At 51.5% G+C, this 26721-nt stretch overlaps 1 protein-coding gene across 1 annotated transcript; it reads left to right on the plus strand.

The window, feature by feature from the left end:
• The first annotated feature begins 21910 nt into the window (after positions 1–21910).
• Positions 21911–24894, plus strand: MNX1 (motor neuron and pancreas homeobox 1). The gene is made up of 4 exons (XM_075417489.1): positions 21911–22052; positions 22085–22663; positions 24301–24461; positions 24559–24894. The coding sequence occupies exons 2-4, from the start codon at positions 22093–22095 to the stop codon at positions 24892–24894; spliced, it is 1068 nt and encodes a 355-aa protein (XP_075273604.1). The 5' UTR covers positions 21911–22052; positions 22085–22092.
• The last annotated feature ends 1827 nt before the right edge of the window (positions 24895–26721 follow it).

Consider the following 26721-nt stretch of genomic DNA (forward strand, 5'->3'; position numbering starts at 1 on the left):
AGTCATTTTACAGCAGCAACAGTGGCAATTAGAAGTGTTTTAGTAGTTTTAGGTCAAGAATGAAAATTATAGAATTTATTGCTGCTGATTTAGAGATTAACATTGTGCCAATTAATCAATTACTCAGTATAAAGAATTGACAATTCATTGACATTCTTCTTCCAGGCTGGCAAACTACTATTTAATAGTTGAGGATTTAAAAAAAATATGCCTATGGAGTTAGAACAATAGCTATTTCAGAAGAAAGGCAGCTGGGAAGATATAGACAAAATAAAAATAACATTGAGACCCTTGGCAGTTTTCATCAGCCTCTGTAGCCACAGGATAATTTCAGAGTGAAAAATCAGATACAGCATTTGATTTTTTGTACAATACATAAAAGCACTTCGAAGCAGGCATCCTGGCCTGTGATACACACTCAGCCTAGGAATCACCTCCTCTCAGCCCTAGTTACGCTGCTGCCTTTCTTAATGAGTTGTCTGGAGAGTGGAATGAGTGAATGAATTCCATTCCATTCATTCCAAGGCAGTTCTCCTTTAGCTTTCTCATTGGGCTTGACCATACCTACATTTCTTGTCTCAATATAATCCAAACTGCATGTCAAATCAAGGCTCTAAAAGTAGCCATTCCCACCTGGTGCTCTGTTTTGATGCCAGAAGTCAGAATCACCTGGAGAGCTATTTCTGATTTGTGCAGAAGCAGAGTCAAGCTTTGAATGGTCCCTCCAGACTCGTGTTTGTGCTGGCGCTAGAAGAACTAGCACCAGAAGAGTTACATGGCTGTGAAATTTGTGTGAGAGAGGAATCTGTCCTGAATCTCCAGCGTGATCCCCACCTAACCCGGGAGGGAGGGAAATTATTGGTGCTGAGAAATCATTGTGTTGTGGGCAGGCAGACTCATGCTGGTTTCTCTACTCAGAAGGTACTGGATCAGTAGATAGATCATCTACATCAAAGTGATGTGGCTACTAGGGCTACATAGTACCGCGCTACTCCACCAGAAGAGTACACACCAGTTTCCAGAAGGTAGATTTGCATCTGTGCATATTTGCAGGAAGAAAGTCAAAGGTCCAAATTCCAAATTCAATCCAGTGCGGGTATTCACACACACAGAGAAATTGTAGAAGTGCAACATATCAGATTTTTTTTTGTGATTTGCATCAAATCTAACAGTACTAAATGGAAGAGCAAAAGAGGGGTTTTGCATTTAAATAACTTGTTAATGTCTGGAAACCAAAACAGTCACAGAACAGCAATAAAGAAGCTCTTCAAACGTTGCTGGAGGATGTCCATAAAGAGGATATAATGAAAAGGACTGCCCAAATGTGCAAGCATAATATAGTTAATGTATTACTTCTTTTATTATTTCATCATCTTTCATTAATTGCTGGCATCTTTCCTGCAGGAGCTGGTTCCATGAAAAGGGCTTTTAGTCAAATGTCCTAAGTGAAACGACCACTTAGAACCCAAGAACAAGGTTGAAACAAGGTTCACCTGACTTCTCTAAATCACACTGGAAGGGGGAGGGCAAAATACCACATTGGTTTCATTTTGTGGCATCCTAATGTCAGGATTGAACCAAACTCCACAGAACAATGTCCCCAGGAGTACAGCTACATCTGTGTTCTGGAGTAAAGACCAGGTCTGAGAGCATTAAAAGGTATTTCTACCCACCTTGCTGGCTGTCAGTTCACCTGGGCTTGGGCTTTAACCAACTTTACCGAGTTCAGAAAGAATCAAGCCTGGGATATACGCTGGCCAAGTAGGCTGTAACATTTTTAACTCTTCCTAGCCGAACAGACAGGCCAACGCTTAGGCACCGAGTAAGCTTGGACTCTGCCCTCCTAGAAGTGCTGGGCTTGATTTTAAACAAACAAGCATGAGGCTTGGCCAGTGTAGTGATTCCACCTTGGCATTGGCTATGGAAGGTCAAACAGCTTTTCCAGAGACCCTATGAGCGTTTTACCAGGGCAGGGGAAGCAGCACAGAGGCAAAGTCTTAGTGCAGGGACAGTTGTAACAACAGATAAATGGATCTCCAGGTGAAACAATGGGGAACAAAGAGTGTCACCCACACTAGGGTATGTTCATCGAAGTCACTCCTCTACCTCTCCCATTTGCTCACCTAAGCCAGGAGAAGTCTACTGCAGAGGAATGCCCGTAATGAGCACAGGGCCTGACTCCGAGGGGTAAGAGAGAGGGTCAGGTAACGTTTGGAAAGGCCTGGTTAAGTTCTGCACAGACACTTCAGAAAGGTAGTCCAAGGAAGGGGACACATCCCCTGCGCTGAGCTCTGGGTCAAACACAGTGAAGGCCACAGAAACATTCCTACTCCATCTCAGTGAGCTTTGGATCAAGTCCTTCATGTGGGAGGACTTGGGTAACTTTTATTCAGAAGCAGCAGCCACCACAATAACACACCATCCTACCACCCGCTTCAGAATATCCCTGTCTCCTCTCCCATAACTTTTAGGATCCACAGATACACACCCAAGTCCAACGGTTGCCCCCGTTTTCTTTACCAGAGAAAGGTAATGAACTTCACTGCATCAGGGATGTGGAGTCACCAATCACGTGCAGATGTCACCGCTTTTGACTGGCTGATTTTTATTAAAACTCAGTGAGAGTCAGAGATGATATTTCCCTGCACTCAACACAGGCACTTCCTGAATCACGAGGTATCCATCTGATGTTCCCATTGCAGTGGTTTGCCGTTCATCTGTAGCACAGACTTCCAGTTGTCTCTTTTCCAACTACCAAACGTTCAGCTCACATTAAAAATATAAAACAGCACAGATATTCTGAAATTCATGGAGAAAATGTCTAGAGAGAAATTTATTCACTGATACTGGAGTAGACACTATGGAGACAACTCAGCAAATCAGAAGCAGCCAGAAACGAAGGCAGATTCTCTTTGTCAGAACAAATTTTCCAAAAAATCCTGTGCTTTTGACCTTTGGACCAGAACAACAGATTTTAGTGAAATTGCTCCCAGATTGCTTGACAATAGTTGTGAGAAGAATGAATCCATATGTCTTCACTTTATATTGATTCCTGACACAGTTAGTAAGCCTAGAGGACTGCTTCACTCAGAACAAACAGACAGCCCCTGCCTCTTGCACAGGTTATGTTGCTGCTCTCGCTTGATGACTCTAAGCTGTACTTAGTTAACTGGATTTAATTATGTTGAGTTAAACTGATATAACATATAAGGGAAAGCTGGAAGTCTTGGTAATATTGCTTGGGACTGCATTGGTTTGTGACATTCTGGTTTGGGTCTGTTTGCATCCCGCCACGCCTGCTGAGGGTTTGGTGTCAGGATGCACTAATGTTGAACAGAAACTTTTCGACAAAATCCTTTCCAATTAACAGCGTTTGGCAGAAACACATTGGTGTAGAAGAAAATGTTTCCTCACTCCTAGTTTGAATTTCTGGCCAGGTAGAGGAAGAAAAAATTGATTTCAGGACTCACCTGCCTCAAGGAGAAAGGACCAGGTCTCCTACACAAGCAAGTGCTGACAGCTGCCAGGTTTGCTGTGTTAACAAGGTCTGTGGGGAAGACTCAGTGCTTTCTACCCACAGAGTACAGCCTGCTCTCTTCTGTTCCTGCTCAGGTGAGGACTTTCTGATAGTGCATTAAATGTTGCCCAGCCCTGGCACATCCATTGCCCATCTTGTTTTGGGAAGGCTCTTGTGACAAGAACCTGCATCCCAGGGACCCAGACCTGTGGATGTGGGAAACCATCATTGTGTGCAGCCTCAGACATCACTCTCTCCCACTCATCGTGCCCCAAAACACTCTTGGGATCTCTGAAGCCTTGTATCAGAGGCAACTGCTGCTCATAAATAACTGGTAAGACAAGTGCGGTGTCACCTGAGGTAGCATTAGGACCATCAGGCGTGTTAAGTTCATGAGATCCCATCCAAACCCATTGAAAGATAAGAATGCTTTGTTAATCAAAGTAACTTCAAGGGATGAAGTTACTGTTGATCCACAGATAGGGAAAGTGAGACACAGAGCAGCCGTGAGATTTGCCTGTTACAGACCCAGTCACAGCTAACAGCCACTGTGCTTACAGAGGGTATTTCCACGCAAGGGAAATAAGAACTTCAAGGCAGTTCCTTGCTGGACAAATTTAATTCTTCTGTTTTATTCTTTTGCAAGATTGTTCACGAATGGCGTGGGAGCCGTAAGGAGTCACTAAGTAGCTGGATGAGCAGTGCCACCACATGTTTACTAACCATTAAGTTATTTTTCGTGGAGTATTTCCTCTCTCTGACATGTGCCACATGGCTGATTGACTGGCAGCGTGAAAACTTTAAACATGAGAAATGTGATGATTCACAGTAAAGGATATTCTTGGTAAAGAAAATAAGGTTTCTCACTGGCGAAGACTGGCCGTTGTGTGGTTACTCAGATCAAGGGCAGAAATCATGCTTGCTTCACAGACACAAGCCATACACCATCCTGGCCCTGAAGAGCGAATTAAAAGAGACAAGGACACACCTGAATCAAACAGCTTCTGGAAATATGCATGATGATTCCCACAGACTGGTGTGCCCAAGCAGCTTCAGGGCTTCTGCAGTGGTTTTCAGTTTTGCTTTTTAACTGGAGACAGTTGTGAAAGGAGTCTCTCTTAATCGCACATGACGCAGAAGTCTGTGTGAGCTCCTGTGAGATGGCCTTCACAGACCCAAAGACCAGGCATTTCTACACCACCCACTGAAGACCACTCAAAAGCAGCCATCCTGGCCAGATTGTCTCCATATAAAGATAAGATCTTCAAGCACTGGTTGCTTTGGGGCTTACTGGGGACATGAGGAATCCTTCATATCCAAGACTCGGTCATTTAGCGTCTCACAACAGGAGCTCTCAGCCAGGTTCAGGTAAGTTATCTACAGGCATGTTGCAGGTAGATGCAGGCTCTGCATGGGAGCCACATGGGTGGGAGATGCAAGGAAGGACAGAGTGGGAGATAATGAATGAATATAAAAGCCGCAGTGTGTTGGGTTAATCCATCTATGAGATTAAAAACTCACCCTAAAACAAAAAGTAATTAGTCTGCAGACAAGTCAAGAACATGGATTGCAATCCGATGATTGCTAGAGCTGACACACAGCAGGAACCCCTGGCTGAGGATGAGAAGGGACCACACCTTTAGCAGCAGCATGACCTAACACTGCCTGAAGTCCACCAGGAAACCACCACTTTTTTCACGGAGCAGATTCAAGGGGGGGGGGGCGTGTAACCATGGTTCCATTATGGCCAGGCCTAGGTTTGTTGAGAGGCTCTGATCTGGGCCTGGGACAGGACTGAACAAACCTAAGCTGTCCCTGGATGCTGCTCCTAACCCTGACTGTTTTTCAGACTTCCATAGCATTGGTTTAACATATATTCATGCTCCAAAACTACTTTCCATTAAGAAAACCAGCACATTTTTGTTTGTTTGCATGCCATTTGCTTGTTGGGGAGTGTGAGTTAGGGAGGTGGCTATGAAAAGGTCTGTTTTGGAGAAAGATTTTCTGAACATATAAAGAATAAAAATTCTCCTTCCACAAAAAAAAAAAAAAAATATTCCATAAGTTGTTGACGTCAGGGATCTAGAGAGATAGACTCTGGTTCCCCTTCCTCATCCGCAGCAGCAACTACCACTATTAATCAGACTGAACTGGAGCTTTTCCACTTCATCCTTTAGACTTGGTAAGTAGGAGCGTGAAAATTTGCTTCTCCAGGGATTTGATTTCAAAGCTCTTGCAATTTTTGCCTTTGTGCATACTTTCAGTAATTGTCAACTATTTGCTTCTTTTTCTTTCCTCCCTTCCCATTTCCAGGACTGGTGGGACATCAGACCTTCTTGAGCTTCTTCCTGAGCAGTTGGCAGACAGTCACCATCTTGATTCCTGTGGTCCTAGAGTAAGCTCAGTGATTCTCCTTCTGCCACGGCTTCTCCTCGTTAGGAGAGGCTCCTTTTCGCTACAACTTTTTGCCGACTGTGTTGCTTTCCTTCTCAAGAGCTTAATAGTTGTAGGGTTTGATTATTTTTTGCCCTGCTTGCCAAAACCCAAAACATTTAAATGCTTGCCTTGCCTCTCACAATAGAAAAAAACTAGCGTGCTAAAACGTGGGTTTGGGAGCTCAACACCAAGGCAAGAGGAGATTGCCAATGCTTTAAAGTCATTCATTTCCTAAACGGAGTGGAAAGCGATTCTGTCACGAGCTGTATTTTATTATCCATTTTATGATTTGTACGCCAGGAAGACAGAAGGGACATTTTCTCTCTCTTGGATTGGCCAGAATAACTCATAGCACTTTTTAAAATCAATTATATTACATAGCAGGTTTTCAGCAGTTCAGCCTGGAACTGCTGTCAGATCTTAGAAAATAGGGTTGTCAGAGACCTTGAGAAGCCCTTGATCCAGCCCCAGGGTGTGATCAAAAATATCTGCGTAATCTCTGATTGATCTTTCACTGGCCTAATCTACTGAAAATTATTTTGCTGCACTACACTTCAAGCCTGTCCTGCTTCTGTGTATAATCCCTTCGTGCTTTACAGGCTGCTCATGCAGGAGAACTGACCTCCCTGATATAACCCAATCCATGAGCAGGTTTTGATTCCATCCACCACCTTCTTAAATTCCAACTTTACTCCTTACCTGGAGTAGGAGGTTTATTCTTAGGACTTCAGTTTCCTTCAGTGAAAGCGAAGTACCCCAAAATACGTATATTTGATGCTACATAGTTGTGTTCCCTCTATGGTTCTGTTTTGGTACTGGAGGGTTCTGGAGGTCTAAAGACTAGAGCTACACCTAAACTTTTTTAAACAAATCTGTTTTTTTTAAATCAGAGCAGATAGTTTTGTAGAACCTGAAAGTCTGCACAGGCAACAAATTAATAAAGTTTTCAAATACATGATTTCTGAACCCCTGGGTAGTCCTGCAGGTCACTGCAAAACTGCAGATGGAAAATGGGGCTTGCTTTGCTCCTGTTCCGGATGCCTGCCAGCAGATCCACTTCCCAGGGGCCAGCTACAAAAGCTCTGACTATGGGTTTAAGAAAATAGCTGACCTTAGTAATTCCTACCTTTCTTAACCCCTTTTTTCTAAAGGAAGTGAGCCTAAAACCAGCTGTTTAGAAAGGAGTCCGTATTTCTGTTGGAGTGGGACAGGTGACCTATAACATCTACTGGCACTTCCCCTGAACACAACTTCTGCAGAAGCTTTAGATGGCCATCTTTTTCTGCTGCTTGTGCAAGGTTTCAAAGCCCCGCGTTTAGTTAAATAGGTTGATTTAATCCCAGCGGTGAGTGGCAGCAAAGGCGAGAATCTCAGCAGTGCCACTAAGTGAGGGACTTTCCCGCTCTAGCGAAGTTGTTCCCTTCAGCCACCCCATCTCTCGCTGTCCTACAGAGGCGGCCGCTGACAACGCGATGGGGGGCTTTGCAGTAGGTGACTCTTCAGCCTTATCCACCTGCACAGTGGAGAATTTTCTCAAGAGTAGACTTGGTTAGCAAGCGCAAAATACCGCCAGATAATCACTGGCATCTGTTTGTGCATAAAATTGTCATTGCATTACAGGCAGCAGTTCTGATAAAGGTTAATTACTTAGATAAATTGAAAAATCTATGTTCATTTACAAATGGACATAAAATGAAGTCTCGATTATTATAATTTATTTACACTGTCAACTTAGATGAGAGCATATTCAAAAATATTGCTGAAAGCTGGGGCCCTGGGGCCTGGTTCTTCAAAGCCTTAACGGCACTGGTAGTTCTGACCCTCCGAGTGCCAGCGTTTGAGTCAAGTCAGTAAAGAGAGAATCGGGCTTTTGTTCTGTGGAGAAATAAAATTGATCTTATTTAAGAACAAAGTGCTTAAAGAATTGCTTTCTTACCCCAAAGTCATGCGTATTTGATTTGGATAGTCTAGAGCATTTTTGTGCTACAGTAAATTCACAGCAAATATAAATAGACACTTCCATATATTTATTACTCCAGAGAGACTTGCAGATGGATTTCACCTCACTCACCATACCACAAGCAAATTATGTTGAAATCCTTCCAAGATCTGAAATGATATGTTTATAAATTCTCCTTACTGAACTCTTGGCCTCAAGTAACTTTATTATAATAAAACATTTAGGTGTTTATTTTATTTATTTATTTTTTGAAAATGCATTCTCTTTACTGCAAGAGAAGTGGCAGCAGTTTGTAATTTCACATCCATCAGCTGAATTTTATGCTGCAAAACAATCATAGAGCATATATGCACCAAATAATAAAATAACACCTCATTGTATCAGATATATAATGATTTTCTGCATGTGATGTTGTTTTCATTATGCTGATTTACAGCCACTTTAATGTACACAGTCTTCTTAAAAAACTTATGAGTTGATTGCTCTGGAACTAGTCTGTGATTCAAGGTAACGTACTGGCTCTTTGCCATCTTTTAGGAAAGTTATCTAAATCCCTCCGGGGGCAAACAATCTTGGATTAAAGAGTTTAAGTTATTCAACGTACAAATGATGTTCTGGCCACTAAAATCGACTCAAATGTGGTGGAAGCAAAATCAACACCACTGGAGCTGGAGACAAGCAAGCAGTGAGGGCCCGCGGTGTCTGCAGGCATGCCGGCATCGTGCAAATGGCACATCAGTCTTCAAATCTTCAGAATTCCTGGTGCACCCGTGGTAACATTGCTTGAGGATTTGCCTTTAACGACATGATGCAATTCTAGCAATACTGCGCATCGTTTGCATTCACGTGCAACAGCCTGGCAGAGTCCTTTCTGACAGTGGCACTCTGGTTGGCACGTGCAGGCAGAAAAGGACGCAGCGTGAAAGCCTTGCCGCAGGAGGACAGAGCTTTCCAGCGAGGTCGGGATTTCAACCAGTGCCCCAGATCCCCAGAGGCTGGAAGAAGGAGACCCTCTTTGGAACAGAGCCAACATCAACATTCCTGCTGTGCTTCCAGGAGACATTTGTGTCCTTCATGTGGCAAAGAAAAAAAGGCAAGTTTACGTGTCCCAGAGAGAAACCAGTGTTGCAGCATCGCTGCTCAGGCTGGAGCGCGCGCAACTGCCGCTGCCCGCTGCCTGCCTGGCGGCTGGGGTCGCACGTCGGGGCCCGTCCTGCCCCCCGAGCTGCCCCTGCTTGGTATCTCGGGGAGCCGCACCCATAGGCAAGTTACAGGGATGCTTCTTAAAATGTTGTTCTGGGATTCCTTGCCATGATCAGCACGAGGCTGAGCCAATAACAAATGGCTGTAACTGTCATTAAAGCAAATTTGCTGGTTTAAAGGCCTGGGAAACCAGATATGGAAATTAACACCCCACAAAAATATGTGAACTTCACAGTGTCCACAGACTATGGAAGGAAGGAGCTCTGCCTTTTCCACCTCCGGCATCACTGCTGCAGGCACACACTGTCATCTCGTTCCTCCCCATCTCCCCCCGTTTTGTCCAGAGAGCTCTGAGCAGCAGCCACTAATGTGGCACTGCACAAAACAGGGTGACAAAATCTCTCTGATTCATTCCCAAACATGACTTTTCCTGTTCAGCACCCTCCGCTCCCCTCCACCGCCCAGCCCTCAGCACCCTCGCGGGAGCAGCCCCTGAAGCTACAAAGCAATAAATGCCAGCAGTGACTGTAGCGGGAGTTGAAGCGAGTCCTGCGCTCGAGTTTGCTGCCAGAAATGTGGCTGGAATTACTACAACTGTTATCTTTTTTAATCTGATCTCTTTTACAGGCTCTCTCACCACCTTCCCAGTGAGCTGTAAGTATTGTAAGAACATCAATTAGGCGTCCATTAGTATTGCAGATAGCACTTTTCGTGCAGGGTTATGGAGATATGGATGTATAAAATGTCAATATTTTCTTTCCCTGCGTTATGTTAATCGTGCTGTAAGTTGCCACACGAACGGTCTTCGTGGAGGCTGTGATATTTATGCTGATTTAACATTTACAAGCCGCCAGTCTGCCTGGGCGCCGCGCTCCACACAAACACGTGTGAAAGGCTAATGGGCTGAACTGAAAAATGTGTCTGACTTCAGTAATTTTATAAAAACTTTGGACACATTAGGACACTTACACTGCTCTGTGGATGCAAGGCCTGGTCCTATTCGCTGTCAAACGGGTGGCAAAATTCCCACTGAGTTCCACGACACCCAGCTGACTGTGCCTTAACGAAATAAATGTACAGTAAATGTGCAATAAATGTAGAAAATGCAGAACGGCTTCCTACCCACAGCAGAGAATTCCCCGAGCACGAGACACACAGGCTACGTGCTGGGAGACAGGACCATGCCTGAGCTGGGCTGAGAGCCTGCGATGCTGAGGAGATGGTTGCAGAACCTCAGCCTGTGGAGCAGGATTTATTCCTCCTCTGTTCTCAGGGTCGGTGCCCACGGTACCTGTGCTGTGTGCGAGCTGCCTCGTAGATACTTAAAATCAGGTGAGATGGGTCCTGCCAGCCAGTTACGCATACAGTTATGCCCTTCTAGGCTGAAAGCTGGGCTGAACGGACATCTGACAGCGCGACTCAGCTGTGCTGCGTGTGCAGTGTTGGACGGACAGGTGGATCAGGGCACAGGCGAGAACATTTCACGAACTTCGCACTGCAAGGAGGCCAGAGGGTGGGACATAGCAGCTCAGCCCCCTCAAACATTTTAGTCACCTGCTTAAACAAGGGGTTGATTAGAAAAGGTGTTGAGTGACTTCACCACCAGCATTTCTTTCCCATCATCATCATCGTGCCTGCCTCCTCTGCTGCTCCATGTCCCTGGACCATCCCCAGACCATCACCCTCCTCGCTTTTCACTTCTCTTCTTTGCCTGTGGAAAATTCAGCAAAGCCAGGAGGGCTTCCTTCACGCTGACCAGGTTGTCCTGTTGTCTCTTCAGATGCTGTCGTGTCCCCTTCGCAGACATCTGCTGTTCCCCACCTTTGGCAGCTTTCTGGACCAGGAGAGATGGTGTAGGTGTGTGTTTGCTCAGCACCAAACCCCGAGGAGCCCTGACCCACCACGGCAGCTCCCAGGCCTGAGGGAGCACGGTAGCTGCTCCTGCGGCTGACACAGGTTTGTAAGGGAGAAGCCTGTTGGTTTGTTTTAATCAGAGGGTAATTTCTGTTGGCATTGGTTGGTCTCAGTGCCGGTATCACAGTATCATCCTCATTTTGCAGCGCTTATTTCACATAGTCCTGACACGGTAACAATGTCCACTTAATCTTGCTTGGAAGTTTCCTTTCAGTGTCCATTGGTCTCCACTGATTTATGCGGACGCTGCTTGCTTGTGTCACTGTGAACTGCTCTTCATAGATTTTCTGTGTCATTGATTTGCCATCATCTCCACAACCCAATACAATTTTCCTCCACTTGCATTTGATATTCTCACATTGACACCAAAGACCTGCATCACTAATATTGTATTAACATTGTTCTGACATGGGAACAAATCCTCACGCTAATAACATTTACGGATGATAACTCACCATAATGCAGTTACCAGTAATTTCCTTCCAGAGGATTCACTCTTTGGACTTGACATCCAGACATCTTCTCTGAAGCGTTTCTGTTGATCATACCCTGCAATGTTCTATCTAAACGAGCAATAATAACTGCAGTACTGTTAATTTGATAGATTAGATCTGCAAAGAACTTTACAAGCAAATGTACCATTCTCACAACAACCTGGGCAAGAAATAAACCTCCCATTCCATATCAGAATAAGCTGGAGAATTTTTTGAGTTTGCTGTATGAAAAACCAGCAGAGGATCCTTGGAATAAGCAATAGCCCAAGTGCTATGTCAATTATGTGAGAGACCCGCAGCCCATCCGCTCCTCTACCTGACCCAGACAGGCTCCAGATGGCTGCCCTGACCTGCTGGCCATTCCCCATTCAAGGATCTAATTTTCTGTTGCATCCAGAAATCCTGGCTCAGACCCTAACAATCTCTCTCAACAAAATTTAATCAGTACTGATACGTTCCCATGAAAAGTTTCAGTTTCAATAAATCAGCATTTTCCAAGAAAAAAACATCTGGCTGGAAAACTCCCAGCCCACTTACATCTCTGCTGTCAGCTACAGAAAGTCAATATTGTTCTCCATCATCAGGACCGCCTCTACACTCCAATTTTTTAAGAAAGAGAAACTAAGGTCCCAATAGAGGATATGATTTTTTTCAGAAGTGCCCAAATGATTGAAGACCCCAGCGATTTCACAGGGCGCCTGTTCCAAAGCCACTTGTAATCTTTTGAAAATCCCACCCCAAATCTATCATTTTGAAGTGTATTAGGTTTTTAAAGCCTGGGGTTAGAAAAGCCAGCAAAAGCTAAATTAAAGCTTATTCAAGACCACACAGCAAGATCATACTGTCCACACTGTGATGAGAAGGGAAAGCTTCTTCTGTGGCTCTTCTGGCCAAGGTGTGGATAGGGCGGCAAATCCAGGCTCTTTGCAAACCACGCTGGTGGAGGCAGCTCTTTTTTCCCTAAACTGCCATATATGTCACCCAGCCATAGTTCCACTCATTTACCAAAATAATCTGAAGTGCCCAAAGCAACAGTAGGGCCCCTGCCAGAAGGAGATGTTGCGGCCATGCCCTGCAGGTGCCTTGTAGCAAACTTCATTGAGAAGGTTCCTCCAAGTGCAGCCAGCAGAAGCTATGGATGAAACCGCTTCCCTCTATATTGTCCGTTAGCAGAAGACCCAAAGTAGGCCAGTACTAACTTCCAGTAGCAAACCTGACATACTCCTAGCCAGCTGAGGAATTTTGGGGAAAACAAAAGGATTCCCCCTGTCCTACTTGCTGAACCGATCCATTCAGCAGAGCGCTTTAGGAAAGCTCAGTATTAAACTGTCATTTTGTCAATAACATGTCATTTTATCAATAGCACGGCCAGGTGGCCAAATGTTTCTGCATAATTAATTCAACAGATGCATTAAGGAATGTTATACACAATATTAATCAAAAAAGTACTGTCAATATAAGGACCATATGTAAGCCCGGCTAAGAAAACTACAAACCTGTTTGAAAACTAAGCTCTTTTTTCCCAGATGATCCTTCAGCCTACGGAGATGTGGATTCTGCTATCAAAAATACAATTAAGAAAATAGCGTGGTGGTCTATGGAAATCTATTATTTAATTACCTAAACCGTTTCCTTATCAGCAGGGCTTTACCGGGACCTGAACTGCAGTCGTACCATTTGATACACAGAGGTCACTGACACTGGAGCCTTAAAGGAAGCAGGATTTGTGGTCCTTGTGAAATTCTGCAGTGTCGATACTTGGGTTTCTTCTGAATAAAAACAAACTGCAAAATGTTGTAAAACTTTCTGAGAAACTCTGGCTTTGAAAATACGCTGTGAGGTCAAGTAAAAGCATTTTCTTGCAGCTTGGATTGAAACGCTTTGCTGGGTAAAATTTTTACAAAGTCAATTCTGCAATGAAAAAGAGTGTTTAATCCCAGGACTGTCAGAAATCTCTCTCCTAGCAGTCGCTGGGCAGGGTGTTGACCACCGCTGACCTCTCCCTCTCGACGCTGACGTCCTCGTTGCGTGGCACTCTCCAGACGCAGCCCCTCGCTTCCCCGCTAGCCCTCCCCAGCCCCGCATCGCAGACCCGGACCCCTCGCCCATCCTCATCCTCCCCATCCCTCCTCTCCTCCCACCACCCTCTCTCTCCACCCCAGTCCCTACGCAGCTGTGGCGTTAGCATCTCCGGCTCTGCTGTCCCCCCACTCGCCTCCACCATGTCCTGCTCTGAATTTCCCTGCAAGCCCTCGCTGCAGCTGCGGTACCCACGATGCTTGGTGAGCATCGCTCACTTGGCTCCTTCCTCGGCCCATTTCCCTCGCTGCGCTTGGGTCTGACACCTCGCTCCTCCGGTACCGGCTGCTGCAGCTCGTGGGAGGCAGAAAAAGCAATGACAAGGAGGGAAATCCTGCTCGGATCCTGACCGGGGTTATCTCCGGAGCAAGGGCTGTCATTGGGAAGTGCGGCGAAGGAGGCTGCGTAGCTCACGGAGGAGCCGTTTTGGAAGTTTTATGCTTTGGCCAAAGGCTGGGTTTGTAGGATCGATGACAGGAGGTGTGCCCCGTGCCAGGGGGGCCTGGTCCGCACCCGCTGCGGCCGTAAATCACAGCTCTGTGGGGGTGCAAAGGCCCTCACTGCGAAGGCTCTGAGCCGGGCAAAACAGTGACGTGATTTCTTAGCCTGGGTCTCGGGAACAGCTGAGCCATTTTTGCTCACCTAAAAAATGAAAAAGCAGGCAGAAATTTTAGCTCAGAAATTTCAGCCCACATTGATCAAACACGGTGAAATTAGAAGCAAGAAAAAACAGGTCTTAGAAGGGGTATTTTAGAGATATTTATTCACAGACAAAATCAGCAGCTCTGCCAGGAGCAGCAATAACACAGGCAGGATAAACACGGTACCCCTCGCCCTCCTTTGGGAGATACCACGGTACGAGGCTCAAGGGAACAACGCAGCAACGTCTACAGGCACTGTGCTGGGTTTTGTATTGACAGTCGATCTGAATATTTTCAGAAAATTTTCAATCATTTTATTTGCATGAATCATTCTGCCACGTAAATACCTCCACTGCAATCAGCAGAGCTGCGTGAGCAAAGCAAATTGGTTCTGCTCTTACAAGAAAGCATTTTATTCTGGAGCTAATAATATGAACTTTGAATGATTTTCTAGCCTTCCAGAAACAAGATCATGTTGTAGAAATTTTCATCAGAGATGTTATCAATTCCATTACCTGCTTGTAATTCTTTCCTACCTTTAACATGAGAAAATTGATGCTACAAAGTGTTATCTGTCCCCAGAAAATTATAGATGCCGCAAAAAGTTGCCACGTTCTGCACAAATAAGCCAGTAAGGCAAAGAAACCACTTAGATTTATCTATTTTATTTGTGTTTAATATTTTCAGTGTGCCTGCATTTTAAATGTATTTTAATGTAGAGGTTAATGGAGTTTTAATAAAGGGCAGATGGCCACTCTAATTGCAGAACACCCAGCATACTCTTTTAAAAACCTCTTTAGCTGGCTAGACAGATATTCATAATTCTGAATGCCATTAGAAAAAACAGAGGTTTGAATGAAATGATTCTTCAAAGGTAAATTTATTATTAAACCAAAACTGCAATCATTGCATGCATTTGCAAAGAAAAATTGTATTATCAATATATTTCCCATCAAGTGATCCTGTGAACCCTCTATTATCTATTATCTATGGCTAGATTATATATACTAAAGCACCAAATGCTGAACTCCCTGTTATATATTGGTTTTTATCCAAATGTCAACTTTCAACCCTTTTTTTAAAAAAAAAATCTCTAAACATTTTGCTAGTCACGTAGTCTCTTCCCTGCTTCACTAATCTGATCTTTTTTTTGCAAGAGCGTGATTCCGATGTCCCGTAACATTACGCATGCACATCGTGATCCCTGCTATGTGTCTTAAAAAAGAAGAAAAAAAGGAAATAAGAAGCGTGAGCTATTTTGTACTAGGCCCTGTGCCAAGCAGAGCCTCCTGCCTCCAGAAAACACAGTGAAAGCAAACCACTTCTATGAATATTTTCAGAGCAGCCGGTTCACCGGGAGTGGAAGGTGGCCAAATGCTACGAGGGGACGAAGAAGTCACGGGTACAAATCCTGTGGGTTTTATCAACAAAACAATTTGATTCTTGGAGCGTTTAGAGTCAGGCACTTCAAAGTCCTGATTAAATCCTCAGGAGCTCTGGTGTGAATCTGAAGTCACAGCAAAATAACCGTGTAACACCTGAAATAATTCAAACCGGACAGCAATTTTCTGCTTTGGAAATAATTTCTATAACCTCTTCCTGCCCCCACTGTAGACCCCTCCGCACAAGCCCGTGTACACCATAACCATCACCGTCACCCTCTGAAATTAGCAGTTACATTAACAAGGTTTTGAAATATTGGCTGGAATGCGGTTTGGGGCTCTACAATGGAAGAGAAGTAAGTTTTATGTCATTTTATGAACGGACATTAATCAATGCTAAATCACAATGAGAGTCTTACGGAATCACATGTAACAGTCTCCTAAATCGCAGGAGGAACTTGCCGTGATTGATGTTACTGCAACGACGTTTAATGCAATTAATAGTGGGAGCGGTTCACGTTTAGATTTTACCACAGAAGGTGCCTTTTCTCAGCCCACCATGGATGAGAGGGACCTTTGGAGCCCAGGCCAGGAAAGAATAGTGTTTGTCACATTATTAATCTGCCCTTATGATTCATCTTTTATCCTTCCTGATGTTTATGTCACTCCTCTGACATGCACACCGGAGGCCCAAACAGTCCCGGAGCTGAATGGCGCGCAGGGAGTCTTCGTGCGCCTGCTGGAGAGGCGGCAGGTCTCCCGCTCCCCATCACGTGGCTCTCGTTTCTCCAAGCAGTTCCTCTAAAATCGGTTGCAAGAAGCCTTGCCCCGTTGCAGAGGGGTCCCGTGGAGGCAGGGCTGGAGTCTGAGTCTGGGACCGCCTGAGTCTCGAAAGCTCAAAGCAGCCCCCAAGATCTACAGATCCCCGGTCCTCCCGGGGCACTTGCGTTTGGAGGGACCAGTGACACAAGGTGGGCTGGGGACAGCCAAGGGCAGCTCTGCCTGCTGCCGGGGTGACCCTCAGCCCAGCTTTTCTCTGCCCACAGCTCTCAGGGGGAGGTTCAGCATCACCCCAGAGGTGGGTGGGAGGCGGCTCCTCTGTCCCGGGCGTTGAAGCACAAGTCAGCCAAGCAGCACCCAGAAGGCACATCGGGATGAGGGATGTCCCGAGTACCGGGACACGCAGCCCCCGCAGCGGCCCCCGAGCCCCCATGCGCTGCGGGATGGAGTGGGGTGGGGTGGGCTGGACCAGGCAGGAGGCACCAGCCGAAGGATGGACAACCTGGAGGGTTTGTGTCCATCCGCACCAAGGGGAAGGGAGAGCGGGGAGCAGAGGACGTCCCCTGCACCCCCCCACTGTCACCGCCCGGCCGCGCTGCCTGTCGCCCTCCCTGCTTCTGCCAGCCCCCTCCCCGGAGCCAGCCTGCTCCTGGGGGGCTTCCCCCTGTCTTGTGCACCTTCGGGTGCCCCCCCCCCCGTGGGCTTGCGGGGTGCCCCCCACGCCTGAGAGCCTGGGGACAGAGCCAGCCCAGCTCACGGAGGAGGTGGGAGCGCGTAGAGTCCGCGCCTGCTCTGGTAGGGGGCTGCACCGGGGGGGAGGGGGGGGGGGGGGGGCAAGGGGGGGTGACCCACGCTGCCCACCCGGACAGCTCTCGGGGGTCTTCCCCTCGGGGGAGTGGGCAGCAGAGAAGGTGAAAGAGCTTCGGGCTCCCCGTCTAGGGGGGACGCACGTCCCCCTCCATCCCCCGCACATCCCCGGGGGGCGGCGCAGAACACCCCAGCCGGGCGGGGGGTGAGGGTTTGTCACCCCGTTTTAGGTATTTAACACAGCTTTAACACCCCATTATCCCCCCTCATCTCTCCCCCGGGGCAGGCAGCGGGGGGGTCCCCGCGCCGCCCCCCGCCCCTTCCCCCGCGATGCCGCCCGCCTGCTGCGCCTGCACGGAGGGGGCTGCGCGGAGGAGGAGGGGGGGGGGAGTGCGGGGGGAGCCCCAAAGGCGTTTCCCAGCCCCCGGAGGGCCCCCGCGCTGTGCTTGGGGGAAAAAAGAAAAACCTCAGCTTTTCCCCAAAACCCCGCGGTTTGTCCTGAACCGGCCGCCTCTCCGCGGTGCGAGCCATTTTCAGAGCCCCGCGCTGCGCGCATCCGCCCCCGGGCGGGTTTCCGCGGGGCGCGGCCGGCCCCACGCGTGTACGGGACCCGCGGTGTCCCCCTTCGATACGCTTAGCCCGATGTTGAAGACGTATGAGAGAGGAGTAGTTAAAACCCACATTATATAGTTCTGCCGAGTCTAAAATTGCACGCGCTGACCCATATATTTTAAACTGTAAACGGACTCCAGTCGTTTAAAATATTGCAACGTCGATAGGACTAATTAATTGGGAATAAGAAACGAAAGAATACAATTAAACGAGGAGAGAATCATTTTCTAATTTAATAGCGGGACATTTATAAAGATCACAAGCTAAAAGGCATCGAATGATCCCATCGACGGAGCGCTAAATCAGGGCAGCGCTGCCCCGGCCCCGGCCCCGATCCTGGCCCCCCTCTTCCTCCTCCTCCTCGACGCCGTTCCCACCTCGGCCCCCGCGGCAGCCCCGCACCCGCGGCCGAGAGGCAGCTCCCCGTCTGCGCGGTGCCCTCAAATATTGTGATATTTTATTAGCCCCCATTTCCTAACGATAATTTATTGCGATAAAACAGACACCCGAGGTCCTCTCAAATTGTCTTTTCATAATGAATAAATTTAAACCGGCTAATTAATATATAAACTAACCCAATTTGTCAGGTTGATTTGTATTTTAGTTAATTGTGAAAGTAATTACCACACGGGCAAATTAACAGCTTTCTGGAAATGACCAAGGCAGGGTTTTTATTTCCTTCCTGGGTGAAGAAAATTCATTTTTCCCAGCTCTTGATGTGATGAATAAAAGTCATAAATCTGGGTGATTGGTGCAGGCAGAGTCTAAATGGCTTCATATTTCATTTTAGGTTTAATAGAAATATTCATGCTCTGTTTTAATGAAATTAAATTGAAGGGGGGTGGACTGAGAGGCTGTCGGTGGGGGCTTAAAGGGGCCGCGCACATTTGGTGGGCTGTGGGTTGTCTCCCTGCGGCTGAGCGGACCCCGTGCAGCTTGCGTTGCTCCGGACAAACCGCGCCGGACGCGGGGAGCGCAGGGGGAGTGGAAAGGAGTTTAATGTTTTTTGCTGGGCGTTATCTGAAGAGGGAGAAAGTCTAACGAGAGGCAAAACTTTAAAAGATGTTTTGTAGGGAAGCGGAAAAAAAAAAAAAAGAGACAGAGAAGAAAAAAAAGTCTCCCGTCCTCCCAACGCAGGGAGAGCTTTTTCCCCAGATGCGGGGGTTTGGGGTGAAGACCCTTCCCTCCAGGACTGGCGTTTCGGGGAGCCTTAAGCGCCCCTTCTCCCGGGAGAGACGAGCAGCGGGGTCTGTCCCGAGCACCCAGCCGGGAACAGTGCGTCGGAGGGGACCAGCCCGCCTCCACCACCGGCCCGGGGCCCTCCCGGGCTCCCCCTCTCCCTTCTCCGGGGCAGAGGGAAAGAGTCCGGGGGGCTCGGGGCCCCCCCGGCAGAGCCGCTCGGTGCTGGCTCCGAGCAGTGACTTGTTGATTTCCCCTGAGCAAATACGGCTTTGATGCAGTCCCGGCGAGAGCGGTTAGCTGATGAATTGACAAAAACTAATCAGCTTTATTGGGAAACAGGTTAAGGGCAGAGGAGTGTCAATAATTCTCCGCCTGACCCCCTCATCCATTAAGCGAGGCAGGCTGATTAGACCGAGCGGACCCCGTGCTTTTTGCACCGAAATTGCTTTCATAAACTCGCCATTATTAGCAGTCGATGCAAGCGGCTAATTTAGAGGAGACATCCCGAGGATGTCACATTTATCAGGGAGGTTTATGTATCATTATCTCATTTACAGAATGTCGCAGTGTAAGATCTGTTTTTGGCAATAACGCTGGCCCCGCGCCTGCGGTTTGTAACGGCTTTGGAGAGACCGCTCGGCCTGGGGAGGCCGGGGGGCAATTCAGAGAACGGAGCCCCCCCTTTGCCCCGTCGCAGGGCTCTGCCCCACGGCGCCCCCCCCTCCGGCTTTTCAAAGGGCGAGATAGGCATCTGTTTGCCCACGGCCAGGGAGCGGGGGGGGTCTGCTGAAAGGCGACCACCCGGGGGTGTCGGGGGAGCGCGCTCCCGGCGCTATCTCCGCCGCGATAACCGCGCATTGTTGGCTCCCGGGCAATAGACTGGATCAACACAGGTGCGGGAGCCGCGGGGAGTTCAGGCGGCTCGGATGCCCTGCGGCACCTGGGGGGGGGGGGGAGCAAACACCCAGAACGGGGAAGGGGGAGAAAAAAATGTTAAAAAGAATTTTTAAAAAGGAAAAAAAAAGAAAAAAGGGAAAAAATAAAAAAGGAAAAGAGGAAAAAGGAAAAAAAGGAAGAAAGAAAAAAGAAAAAAAGGAAAAAGAAAAAACGATAAAAGAAGAAAGGAAAAATGAAATAAAAAAGGAAAAAAGGAAGAAAGAAAAAGAAAAAAGAAAGGAAAAAAGAAAAAATAATAATAAGAAAAAGAATAAAGGAAAAATGAAATAAAAAAGCAAAAAAGGAAGAAAGAAAAAGAAAAAAGAAAGGAAAAAGAAAAAAGAAAGAAGAAGAAGAAGAAAGGAAAAAGGGGGAAAAAAACGAAAAAAGAAAAAAGGAAAAAAGAAAAAAGAAAAAAGAAAAAAGAAAAAGGAAATAAGAAAAGGAAAAAAAAGAAAAATTACAAGGAAAAAGAAAAAAGAAAGGAAAAAGGGAAATAGAAAAAAATTTTAAAAGCGAAAAAATTATACTCGATTAAAAAAAAGTCTCTGGAAATCGAAATCCTTCTCCAAGCACTAACTATTCCCGCCCAGGCGGGAGGGAGGGCTGGCAGCGACCGGGGGCTCACGGCGAGCGGCCCCGTCGTGCGGGGCCGGGCTGGCGACGGACCGCGCACTTTTGTCCCCACGCGTGTCCCGGGCGCAGCCGTGCCCTCACGCCGGGGAATCCCCCGCGGCTCCGCGCCCCCCTGCCCCGAGCTGCCCCGCGACGCGGTCTCCGCACGCGCGGAACAACCCGCGCCCGGGACGCGCCCGCGCAAGCCCCGACAGCGCGGGCCCGGGCACCGGGAGCTGGCGCCGGCTCTGCCCGGCCCCGCGGTCCCCGCGGCCTCTGCGGGCCGCGCCCGGGTGCGTGGCCGGGTCCCCCGCCTGGGAGCGGCTGCGGTGCGGGTCCGGGGGCATCCGCTCTGCCTGTGCCCGGCTGCGGGGCACGGCTGGGCGCGGGTGGCTGCGCTGTGCCACGCGTGGGCCCGTCGTGTGTCCGTCTGTCTGTGTGTCCGTCTGTCTGTCTGTCTGTCTGCTCTGCGCTAGCGGGTGCGTTCGGGAGGTCAAGGAAAAATAAAAATCAGTCATTGCGGGAGAGAAGAAGGGGGGTGTCGGGGCACAGAGCGGCGGGTGCGCGTGTCCGCGTGCGCGCGCCCCCCGCGGAGGTGCCTCGGGCCTCCTGCCCACGGCGCGGGGCCGAGGAGGGCACCGGGAGCAAAGCCGTCGAACACTGCGTTGGCTGTGTCGGGCTCCGTTTACTCCTCTCTGTTTCCCCCCCAACCCCTCCCTCGCTTTCCCCCTTTCCTCCCCCCTCTCCACCGCTTTCCGTTTTCCCACCCCAGGGCTCGCCGGGGGGGGGGGGGGGGGACGACGACGACACAGCGCACCCTGGTCCCAACCCCGGGGCCCAACCCCGCCGCCCCCCGGGGCTGCGAAGCGGCCCCTCCCGGTGTCTGTGAGCACGGGGAGGGGGGGGAACGGACGGACACATCCCGCCTCCGACCCCCGTCTCCCCGGGGCGGACGGGGGCCGCCCGCAGGCAGAGCGCGCTCCCGACGCGGCCCGACCTTCCCCTCACACCGACCCCCCGGGACACGGGACCCCGGCGAAGCAGCGGCCCCTCGCCGCGCTCCGTCCCCTTCCCGTTCGGGCCCGCTCGCCGCGGAGAAGCGGGGCTGACAGCGCTGCCGACGGGCCCGGGGCTCGGTGGCAGGCTGGGCTCCCTGACCCGCGCCCCGCGGCTGGGGGGTTTCCCTCCCGGGGGAGGGGGTCTCTCCCCGCGGCCGGTTCTCCGCTCTCCAGTCCCCGCCCGGTAACCCCAGCCCGCTGCCCCCGCCGGAGTCCCCCCGGGGGCGGCGGGGAGTTGGACGGGCAGGGGGCGGGCCTCTCGGCCGTGACAGGTGGGCGTCTGAGCCAATAGCGAGCGAGGCCGCAGCGCCTCCGGCCCAATGGGAACCGCCCGCCGCCCTTGAAGGGGCGCGCCGCGCCGCGCGGCCGCACTGCCGCCCGCCGCCGCCGGGAGACGCGGCCGGCCCGGGGCCGCCCGACGCGCCGCGCCTCCCTCCATCGCTCCCTCCCTTCCCCTCCTTCCCGCCGGCGCTCCCATGGAAAAATCCAAAAATTTCCGCATCGACGCGCTGCTGGCTGTCGACCCCCCCAAGGCGGCGGCGGGGCAGAGCGCGCCGCTGGCCCTGGTCACCTCGCTCAGCAGCAGCAGCGGGAGCGGCAGCCCCCCGTCCTCCTCCTCCTCCTCCTCCTCCTCTTCGTCCTCCTCCGAGCACCCCGCCGGCGGCCCCGCCGACTGCCTGCGCACCGACAGCCCCTCCCCGCCGCGTCTCCTGGCCGCCCACTGCGCCCTGGTCCCCAAACCCGGCTTTCTGCCCGGCACCGGCGCCCACCCGCATCACCACGGCTCGGCGGCCCTGGGGCTGCACCCGGCGGGGCCCGGCGGGCCCGGCATGCCGGCGCAGGCGGCTCTCTACGGGCACCCGGTGTACGGCTACGCGGCGCTGGGCGGGCAGCACCCGGCCCTCTCCTACCCCTACTCGCAGGGAGCCCACCCGTCCCACCCCGCCGCCGACCCCATCAAGCTCAGCGCCGGCACCTTCCAGCTGGACCAGTGGCTGCGGGCCTCCACCGCCGGCATGATCCTGCCCAAAATGCCCGACTTCAGCTGTGAGTATCGCCTGCCCGCCCTCCCTCCGCGCTGCAGCCGCGGTCCCTGTCCGGTGCACCGGGAGCTGCCCCCTCCCCGGGGGCAAGAACCCCCCCGCCCGGGCTGCACGTTTAAACCGGGGGAGACTTTTAATATTTTTTCTGCTGTTTTGTTTTTGATTTAATTTTTTGTTAGAAGGGGGGAGGAGACGGGGAGCGGGTCCCCGAGGGTCCCCTCGCCGTGCCCGGCCGCCGAGCAGCCCCGGCCGGCCCGGTTTTTCTCGGCAGGTTGAAGAGGAAGGCGGCAAATCGCTGTCTGCCGTCCCCGGGGGGCGGTGGGGACGGGGCAGGAGCCCCCGTGGTCTCCCCCAGAAACCCGGTCTCGGTGCATCCCCCCCCGAAAACAGCGGGGCGGCAGGTCCCGTCGCCCAGCCGCCGCTCTTTAATTTGATTTCTCATTTTGCGAACGGGTTCCTGACCGTTACGGCAGGCTCCTCCGGGCCGGCGGGCGTAGGGAGGGCCTGGGGCTAGCAAAAATAAAACGGGGGGTTCCGCGTTGCCGAGGGATAACGGACAGACACGGAATGAACCCGGGGTGGGGGACTTTGGGCCCGGGGCCGCCTCGCTGAGCCCGGCGGTCCCTGGGCCTCCCGGCGACGGGACCCTCCGCGCATCTGCTCCAGGCACAGCTCCTGCTGGGAGGTGCGAGCTCTCGGTGGGAATGGCCGGTCTGACAGCGCCGGAGGTGTAGTTTTACAAAAATCACGCCAGGGAATAAAAAAAAAAAATGCCTTTTTTTTTTCCCCCCTTTTTTCCTCCCTTCCCATACTCTGCACACACGTTCACAGACAAAAAAGTCCATTGTTTTCTCTTGGATTGGGGTTGTTCAGACTGGAACATTCGGGAAGAAAAATAAAATAAATAATTAGGAGCGCTGTCGGAGCCCTGCCTCTCAAACAAGGTGCGGGGTTGGGGGGGTGGGGGGAATAAAGAACCGGAGAGAAACGAGAATGGAGCCTCGGAAAATCGCACGACGGTGAGAAAACCCGGCCCGGCGCGGCCGCTGCCCTCCCGCTGCCGCCAGAGGGGCCAGAGCCGCCCCTGCCCAGCTCTCCCGTTCTCTACCAACCGGCCCGAAGGGTCCCCGAAACGGGCACCACCGGGGGTCTCCGGCCCCCCCTCCCCCCCCCACGGTGCCCTCCCCTTTGCCCATCGCCGGGCTTTTATATATATATATGTAAACACACACAAGCCTTTAATTATTATTTCTGGAAGTGGAAATTACAGAGGTTTTTTGATTTTTTTTTTTTTTTGTCCTTTTTTTTTCTTTTTGGTTCAAAGACATTTTCCGCTCCGAGGGGCGGGCGGAGGGGTTGCCCGCCTGCAGCCCCGTTAATTCCGTTAATTACCAGCGGCGGGTTGAACCGCGGCGTCGGACGGAGCGGGCGGGCGCTCCCCGGATCCCTTCCATCGTCTCGCACTCGACAGGCTTGTGGGAAATGGAGAGACGTGGTTTTCTTTTCATAAGATTTAATGTCATTTTTTGGGGGGGGTGTCCCTGCGGGGGTTCCCCTGACGGTGTGCAAGCCGGAGGGCCTGGAGGGGATAGCCCCCCGCCCCGACGGCTGCTCGGCGCTCACCGCTGCCTCCCCCCCCAGCCCAGGCGCAGTCCAACCTGCTGGGGAAGTGCCGGCGGCCCCGCACCGCCTTCACCAGCCAGCAGCTGCTGGAGCTGGAGCACCAGTTCAAGCTCAACAAGTACCTCTCCCGGCCCAAGCGCTTCGAGGTGGCCACGTCGCTGATGCTCACCGAGACGCAGGTGGGGCCCCGGGTGCTGCCGTCGGGGGGGGGGGAGGTGCTGGGTGAGGCGGTGGCGGTGTCTGTATGTCCCCCCCGTGTCCGTCCCCCCCTCCCAGGTGAAGATCTGGTTCCAGAACCGGCGCATGAAGTGGAAGCGCAGCAAGAAGGCGAAGGAGCAGGCGGCGCAGGAGGCCGAGAAGCAGAAGGGGGGCGGCGGGGAGGAGAAGGGGGACGGGGACCTGCTGCTGCCAGCCCCGGAGAAGAGCGGCGGGAGGAGGCTGCGGGAGCTGCCCGACAGCGAGCCCGAGGAGGAGGACGAGGAGGAGGACGAGGAGGAAGAGGAGGCGGCGGGCGGGCGGTGCTGCCCGTACCACTCTTCCGACTGCTCCGAGGCGGACGAGGAGGACGCGCAGCCCCGGGGCCGGCACGGGGACCCGGCGCAGCCCCAGTGAGCCCCCCCGACCCCGCTCCGAGGCGGGGAGACACACGGGACCCCGCCGCTCCGGGTCAGCGCCGGCCCCGCTCCCCCCCCCCCCCCCCCCCCCTTCCGATTCCTCCCTGGTTGGGGGGGATGGAGAAGAGAATCCCCCGCATGCCGGGCGGGGAAGAGAATTTACGGTGACCACAGTGTTATTATTGACTGAAAATCAGACAAAACTTGAGCCCCGTCCCATCCCTGTCCCCGGGAAGCGCGCTGGATATTGGATTTTTTTTTTTTTTTCGTTCTTGCTATATATTGGGAAAACTGTTTGTCGTGAGCGTTAAAACTGCTGGAAATCTCAATACGGTCTTTATTTTTGTATATCGTATTTATAAAAAAAAAAAAAAAAAGACCTCTACTTATGCATGCTAAGTTATTCCCCGGCCCTCCCACCCGCGCCATGGGGTGGAAAATAAACGGCGTTTGGTACGTGAGCTGTATGAGCGCTCTGTGCGGGGGGGTGCGGGGTTCCCGGCGCTCCGGGCGCTGCCGAGGTGCCCGAGGGGGAGCGGGGAACCGGTTCCCAACCCGAACTTAATTCGGTGCCGCAGCTGTCGTGCGGTACCTGACATCGGCGGGGGTCTGGCCGAGAGCAGCGTCTCGGTACGGGGGGGGATCAAGACGGGGGTCCCGTGTTCCCCCCGGCGTTTGGTCTGGTTTTTGTGCCGGGGGGGCTGTGGGGAACTCGGGGCTGAGAAGGGGGGACCGGGGCGGCAGCGGGGCCGCTCTCCCCCCTCTGGGCTGCAAACCGGGAGCCCGGGGGGTGGGAAACGAGGAAGCAGCGCTGCGTTCCCGGGCGGGCAGGGGTCCCCGCCACCTCCCGGTTATCGACGGCCGCCCCGGCAGCGGAACCCGGGCTTTTCGATAGCTGCGGGGATTTATCCGGCCGATAAAATCGCGGATCGATTCATCCCAGTCACCGCAGCGCTTCCCCAAATCAATTATCGCGAATTGAAATATCATCACCGGCTCGTCCCCGCCAGCTCGGGGCCGCGGCTGGCAATTCATCCCCGCTAATGAATGACGGCGCGGGGAGGCTCCCGCACCCGCGTAGGCCCGCGCAGGGACCCGCCGCAGTCCCCCCGCATCCCGCATCCCGGTGCCGCCGGGGCAGGAGCAGCTCCCGCACACGCGCATATACATATATATATATTAATAAAAGAAAAAAGCCACGACATTTTTGAGGGTAAATCATAAATCTGGATGGATCCCAGATGTCAAAAAACCTTGATCGGGATAAACTCGATCTGGGCTCGATCGATCCCTTCCCCCCGCCCCGCACGGGAACGGTTGCGGCGGAGGCTCGGGTTTGCGTTTGCAAACGGATTCCCCTCGGCCGCGGGTCGCAGCGGGCTGAAGGCGAGAGGAGAAAATCCCGGCACCGGGCGCCCGGCGGTGCTTTTCCCGCCGGGGGCTGCACCGCGCTGCTCCCGCCCGGCGGGGTTCACCCCGTCCTGCACCTCAAAACATCTAAAACACCTCAGCCTGCAGAACACGTCGTTATATATATATAAAAAAGGTAAATATAGTAATAATAATTAAAAAATCGAGAGCTACCTGAGATCACCCTCCCCCAAAAGCTCCTCCCTCAGCCACTAATTAATTAAATGCTCGGTAATTACAGTGGCAGGCGTGCCCCCGGGCCAGAACTATGCTGCATGCCCGGGGGGGTGGGGGTGTCTGTGTGCCCCAACGCCCCCAGCCCCGCGGCAAAGAGCCTTGCGGGGCGCGGGCACCCATACACGCACCCCGTGTCAAAGTCCGACCAGCGCACGGTGTCTGTCGCAATAAAATTAAT

Source organism: Opisthocomus hoazin, chromosome 4 (assembly GCF_030867145.1).
Source record: "Opisthocomus hoazin isolate bOpiHoa1 chromosome 4, bOpiHoa1.hap1, whole genome shotgun sequence".
Taxonomy (NCBI): Eukaryota; Metazoa; Chordata; class Aves; order Opisthocomiformes; family Opisthocomidae; genus Opisthocomus; species Opisthocomus hoazin.

Excerpts from the sequence above, each read along its gene's own strand:
- MNX1 (XM_075417489.1), top strand. The coding sequence starts at position 22,093 with ATGGAAAAATCCAAAAATTTCCGCATCGACGCGCTGCTGGCTGTCGAC. Across the intron at positions 22,664-24,300 it reads CAAAATGCCCGACTTCAGCT|CCCAGGCGCAGTCCAACCTG; the intron begins GTGAGTATCGCC and ends CTCCCCCCCCAG. Across the intron at positions 24,462-24,558 it reads TGATGCTCACCGAGACGCAG|GTGAAGATCTGGTTCCAGAA; the intron begins GTGGGGCCCCGG and ends CCCCCCTCCCAG.